The sequence below is a fragment of the Oncorhynchus clarkii genome, chromosome 13, assembly GCF_045791955.1.
Source record: "Oncorhynchus clarkii lewisi isolate Uvic-CL-2024 chromosome 13, UVic_Ocla_1.0, whole genome shotgun sequence".
Classification (NCBI taxonomy): Eukaryota; Metazoa; Chordata; class Actinopteri; order Salmoniformes; family Salmonidae; genus Oncorhynchus; species Oncorhynchus clarkii.
In genome coordinates, this window is record NC_092159.1 from 30,101,328 (window position 1) to 30,107,327 (window position 6,000).

A 6,000-nucleotide genomic window follows, 5' to 3' on the forward strand; every position below is an offset into this window, starting at 1 on the left:
GATTGCTGATAGCCCATCCAACTGCCTACCTCATCCCCATGTTTTTATTGATTTTTTTTTTGCTCTTTTGCACACCAGTATTTCTACTTGCACATCTATCACTCGTGTTAAATTGTTTAATACTTCGCTACTATGACCTATTTATTGCCTTACCTTCGTACTCCATTTGCACACTGTATATAGATTTTTCTATTGTGTTATTGACTGTACTTTTGTTTCTCACTTGTAACTCTGTTGTTTTTGTCGCACTGCTTTGCTTTATCTTGGCCAGGTTGCAGTTGAGAACTTGTTCTCATCTAGCCTACCTGGTTAAATAAAGGTGAAATATATATATATATTTTTAAATAGTAGCTTTATTGACAACACTCAAATCGAAACTGTCATTAACGCAGTTCTTCAATAATTACACAATTCTTAATACTGTAGCTGTTTAGTTACAGTCACATGTTCAACTATCATCAGAAGATCCAGGAAATAATTTTCTGAATGCCAGTCAAATGACAAACATCACGACATAACAACAATCAAAGTGCTTCTTCATTCATTACTATGGTAAAGACAGTTATGCCATGTTCCATGTTGGATCCAACATCCCTAACAAATTGTTGTTTATAATGTTATTGTCTGCTTGATTTACTGTAGGGTCTCGTTGGTCTGTTTGCACACAGAGATACTTTGCTCATAATGTGTAGAGAACTGTTCCTTGATGGATAGGCTATTGTACAACACAGAGCTGTTTTCCTGTATTTGTTGTTAGGTGGGTCCTACAGTAGGTCTATGTTATTGTTAGGTGAAATTATGGGTCCTACAGTAGATCTATGCAAACTGCCAATTTGTCAAACAGTGTACAAACTCTCATTGTCAGGCTGATGAAAAGGCCAAAGAGCATTTTACTGGTTGAAGTGTTTTTTAAGTACAGAGCGGTTGATTTGCGATGATGTACACAAACATTATATTAAGCAGGACATTCAAAAGAGCCTGACAATTATAATCCAAAGCGTGAAATGCATTCATTAGCAACCTGGAAATGGAGGTTACTCCCCTGAGTTTCCCCCATTCAGAATACATTGTGAAAGACGAAAAACTTTGCTCGCCATTTTTGCTCCAGGCAGATATACTACATACAATTTTAGCAAACACAGAAAGGGGCCTATATTGGAGACCAAAAGTCGTCTGGCACACTGCTTAGAGTTTCAACAACATGAATAACTAATTTCTAGTCTACAAACTTAGATGTTACTACTAATTTGAAAACAAGACAAAATATGACTATTGTTGCTCATTTTAAGACAAATGTCAAATAATCATTACATTCATTACAGACGTCAATTGTTGCCAACAGCGTAGCCATGATGTTGTACATCACCTTTTACAGTGGATTTCTGCTGTTGTGGGCCTTTAACCATCTGTATGACTTTGTCATTCACACAGGAGAGAGAACTGTCTACCATGGGCCCTCTTGGGAGCCTCAACAACCTCATGATGCTGACAAGGCAGAGAAGAGTCTCTCTAGATCAGAACTCCTCAAGAAACACCAGCAGACACCCACGGGAAAAAAATCTCATTGCTGCCCAGACTGTGGGAAAAGATTCACCTCATCAGCAGGCATTAAAATTCATCAGAGAATCCACACTTTAGAGAAACCATATTGCTGTGATCAATGTGGGAAGAGGTTTACTCAGCTATGCAACCTAATATCACACCGGAGAATACACACAGGAGAGAAACCTTATAGCTGTGATCAATGTGGGAAGAGTTTTACTCAGCTATGCACCCTAATATCACACCAGAGAATACACACAGGAGAGAAACCATACAGCTGTGATGAATGTGGGAAGAGTTTTGCAAGGTCGAGCAATCTGACTCTTCACCAGAGAACACACACAGGAGAGAAACCTTATATCTGTGATCAATGTGGGAAGAGTTTTACTCGGCTAAGCAGCCTGATATCACACCAGAGAAAACACACAGGAGAGAAACCATATAGCTGTGATGAATGTGGGAAGAGTTTTGCAAGGTCGAGCAATCTGACTCTTCACCAGAGAACACACACAGGAGAGAACTCCTATAGTTGTACTCAATGTGGGAAGTTTTTTTTTACATCTAGCCATCTGAAGATACACCAGAGAAGACACACAGGAGAGAAACCTTATAGCTGTACTCAATGTGGGAAATGTTTTGTTCAATCTAGCAATCTGAAGAAACACCAGAGAACACACACAGGAGAGAAATCTTATAGCTGTACTCAATGTGGGAAGAGTTTTGTTCAATCTGGGGAACTGAAGATACACCAGAGAACACACACAGGAGAGAAACCGTATTGCTGTACTCAATGTGGGAAGAGTTTTGTTCAGTCTAGCCACCTGAAGAAACACCAGAGAACACACACAGGCGAGAAACCTTATAGCTGTACTCAATGTGGGAAGAGTTTTGTTCAATCTGGGGAACTGAAGATACACCAGAGAACACACACAGGAGAAAAACCCTATAGCTGTGATCAATGTGGGAAGCATTTTACTCAGTCAAGCCACTTGATAGCACACCAGAGAACACACACAGGAGAGAAACCTCATAGCTGTACTCAATGTGGGAAAAGTTTTACTCAGTCAAGCCACCTGATATCACACCAGATAACACATACAGGAGATATATCTTATAGCTGTGATATATAGATATCTGATTAAACATCAGAAAATACATGCATGAAGGAGTTTTTTTCATGATATCAAACATTGTAGAATGAGTATTTTAATGATGTCACAATGTAGAAGGTTTTAACATTGTAGAAGGAGTATTTGGTTGCTGATTGTCTCAAGGTTGGGCAGTCAAAAAGTGTTGTGTTTTGCTTTTAGCCAGTGCATCACAATTTATTTTGACTGTAAGTTTTTCCCGTATTGGAGATGAGTTTTGTTTGTGCTCTTTCCAAGGGGACGAGAGTTCTAGAGGCAAGTGGAGTTTTAGGAAGACATGAGTTCTAGAAGCAAGTGAGTTTTAAGGATTCTATAGAAAGAAAAAGAAAAGATATGATTGTATATTATTATTTAGAAATACATGTTTTTTAATGTTTTTAATTGTTGACAGCCAGTAGACACCATGTTTATATTGTAGACGGTGAAGTATTGTAGTAGAATATGTGTAATGGTTCTTTTCTGTTGGTGGTGCGCAAACTTTTCCAACAACAAGATAGGATATATTTGTTGTTTTTAGGGGGAAAGTGTTACAGGCTTTCGTTTTTCCATTTATGTTTTGAGGTTGGACTCAAAGAAAAGAAAAGGACCCCTGTGCCATTATGCGGTGACCAGCCTGGCAAAGAACAACTTCAGGGTGGTCACCGTAAACATGTACAATCCGCACGTGAAGGATGAAGAAGTGAGGGCCTTTCTGGGGAGATACATGGACAATGTCTCCTCAGCGAGGTACCTCAGGGACTCCCTGGGTTTCTGGAACGGGAAGAGAGGGTTCCAGGCGTTACTCAGGGAGTCCCCGAAGAGTGTGGATGGCTACCTCCATCCTCCGGCGATGTTCTCCCTGGGGGCTGACAGGGGAACACTCTACTATGCACGTCAGCCCCCGTTCTGCAGGCGTTGTATGGCCTACGGCCATATCCTGGCCTCGTGCAGCGCCAATAAATGTCGTTTTTGTGGGTCGGAAGAGCACGAGGCCAAGGAGTGTGACGAGCCCAAGGCTTGCCACGGGTGTGGCTCAAGAGCACACCTGTGGCGTGATTGCCCGGCTCGTCACAGGTCATACGCGTCTGCAGCTGGGGGGGGAGCGGGGGATGGGGGGAGGAAAGAAAGGACGCGTGCGGATTGCATGGATGGCACAGGGGAAAAGACGGCGCAGGAAGAAGATGGGAAGAAGGATGAGGTGGGAAGAAAGAGGCGAGGAGAAGAAAAGAATGGAACAGAAGGAGAGAAGAAAAAGGAGACGGAAGAAGGTGGAGGAGCTGAGAAGAGGGAGAAGGGGACAGTGGTACGAGAAGGAGTGGAAGAGGGAACGGGGACAGTAACGGAGAAGGAGGGAGGAGTGGAGGTGGGAGGGGAGGGGGTGGTAGGGGGGGGAGATGGGGGGAAGGAGTGGGGGGACAGCCTGCCAGGCTTCCTCGAGGTCGAAATGAGGGATTTGGTGGAGGGGTTAGTGGGGATGGGACGTTGTGTCTCCCCGCTACCTCCTTCACCAAAGAAGAAAGGGATAAAGAGGGGGAGCTTGGCAGGAAGTGAGAGGGAGGGGGGTGTGGAGGGGGGGGGGGGGGGGGGGGTTAAGAGAGTGGCGGGGGGGGGGGGGTAATTTGTCCTCCCGGTTTGCCTCAGCCCCTTGCATTTTAGTGGATGACTCCAGTGAGGGGTCGGTGGGTTGTTTGCTAGAGGGATCCCAACTCCTGTTTGGGGAGATGGGGTCCCCTATATGCAGCCCCGAGGCAAACAGGGAGGGGGGGATGGTGGGTGGGGAGGGAGGACCCAACACACTGCCTGGATCATGGGTTGGGATGGAGGACGGGGGGGCGTCAGGAGAGGAGAGGACGTCCCCGCCGGTGGAGATGGACCAGGGGAGCATCGGGTGAGTCTCCTGGTTTTTCTTTGGGTTTTGGGGTTTTTATTTGTTGTAAATAATTAAATGAATAGTTCTGTTTCTTTTTTTAGTCTAAATGTTAAGGGTTTAAGGGATAATGTTAAAAGGAGGGCGGTTTTTTTGTTATTTAGAGGGTGTGGGGTTTGATTTCTGTTTTTTACAGGAGGCTCACCTGAGGGATGGTGGGGATGTGTGTAGATTTAAGAGGGAGTGGGATAAGGGGGAATCTTTTTGGGGCATAGGAGGGGTGCACTCAACAGGAGTAGGGATTTTGTTTGGGCATAGAGAGGTTAAAATAGAGAACACTTTTGTAATAATGCAGGGTAGAGTTTTGGGGATAGATGTTAAGTTTAGAGAAGCTAGATATAGGTTAATTGGGGTGTATGGGCCACAGGTGGCGGCAGACAGGAGGGAGATGGTGGACTGTCTGGCGCCCCTGTGTGTTACAAACAGGCACTTGGTGATAGGAGGAGACTTTAATATAGATTTAGGGTTAGGCGGTGATAGCAGTGCAGGTGCCATCTCTGGGCTAATGGCTTGCCATGGTCTGGTTGATGGTGGCCTGCACACTACTCCGGCAATGGTCGGTCCTACATGGCGCAACTCCAGGGGGGTTGCGCGGAGGCTCGACTACATTTTTGTATCCAGGTCTTTGGGTCAGTTGTCTGGGCGGCTGTTGCCTGTTTTCTTCACGGATCACGACGGGGTGTTCCTGCAGGTGGGGTCGCCAGTCTGCCTCTTCGGTAGGGGGTACTGGAAGTTAGATCGGGATATACTGGAGGAGCAGGCTTTCGTTGATGCATTTTTTTGTTTCTTTCGGAGGCTTGACGGCCTCCGGTCCATGTGCGAGGGGGTGTTAGAGTGGTGGGATTTAGTCAAGGGGAGGATAAGGGCTTTTATAATAGGATATTGTAGAAGGAAAAAAAGGGAGGAAAGGAGGGAGGTGGATCGTATCCAAAGGTTAATTGAACTCGAGTACGAGGCAGGCAACCTCGGCGGGTCGATTGACTGGGAGAGATTCGCAGCCCTAAAGGCGCAGCTCAGGGAGCTGCAGGAGCAGAAGGCTCGAGCTTTCCTGGAGCGTGCGCATAGTGGCTTTCTAGAACATAATGAGACTTGTTCCGCTATGTTCTTTAAGTCGGTTAGGGCCAGACAGAGTAGGAAGGTAATGAAGGGAGTTAGGGAAGAAAATGGTAGTATAGTAAGTAAACCAGAGGAAATGGTCAGGGTGACAACTGATCATTTCCAAGGTTTATTTAAACAAAGGGAAATAGATGTACAGCAGGGAAACGTGTTTTTAGAACACTTGTCCCGGCGGTTGCCAGAGGACATTAGAGACGTGATGGAGGCCCAGATCTCACTAGAAGAGGTTGAGAGCGCTCTTAGGAGGATGGGAAAAGGGAAGGTGCCTGGGATGGATGGGCTGCCGGC

At 45.4% G+C, this 6,000-nt stretch overlaps 1 protein-coding gene across 1 annotated transcript in view; it reads left to right on the top strand.

Moving 5' to 3' along the window:
* LOC139424141 (zinc finger protein ZFP2-like) overlaps positions 1-3,020 on the top strand; it is a 63,975-nt gene extending 60,955 nt beyond the window's left edge. The window contains exons 3-4 of the mRNA XM_071175833.1: positions 1,432-1,765; positions 2,018-3,020. Coding sequence (XP_071031934.1) covers positions 1,432-1,765; positions 2,018-2,672 — 989 coding nt within the window. The 3' untranslated portion in view covers positions 2,673-3,020. The remainder of the gene's footprint in view (positions 1-1,431; positions 1,766-2,017) is intronic.
* Positions 3,021-6,000: the final 2,980 nt, after the last annotated feature.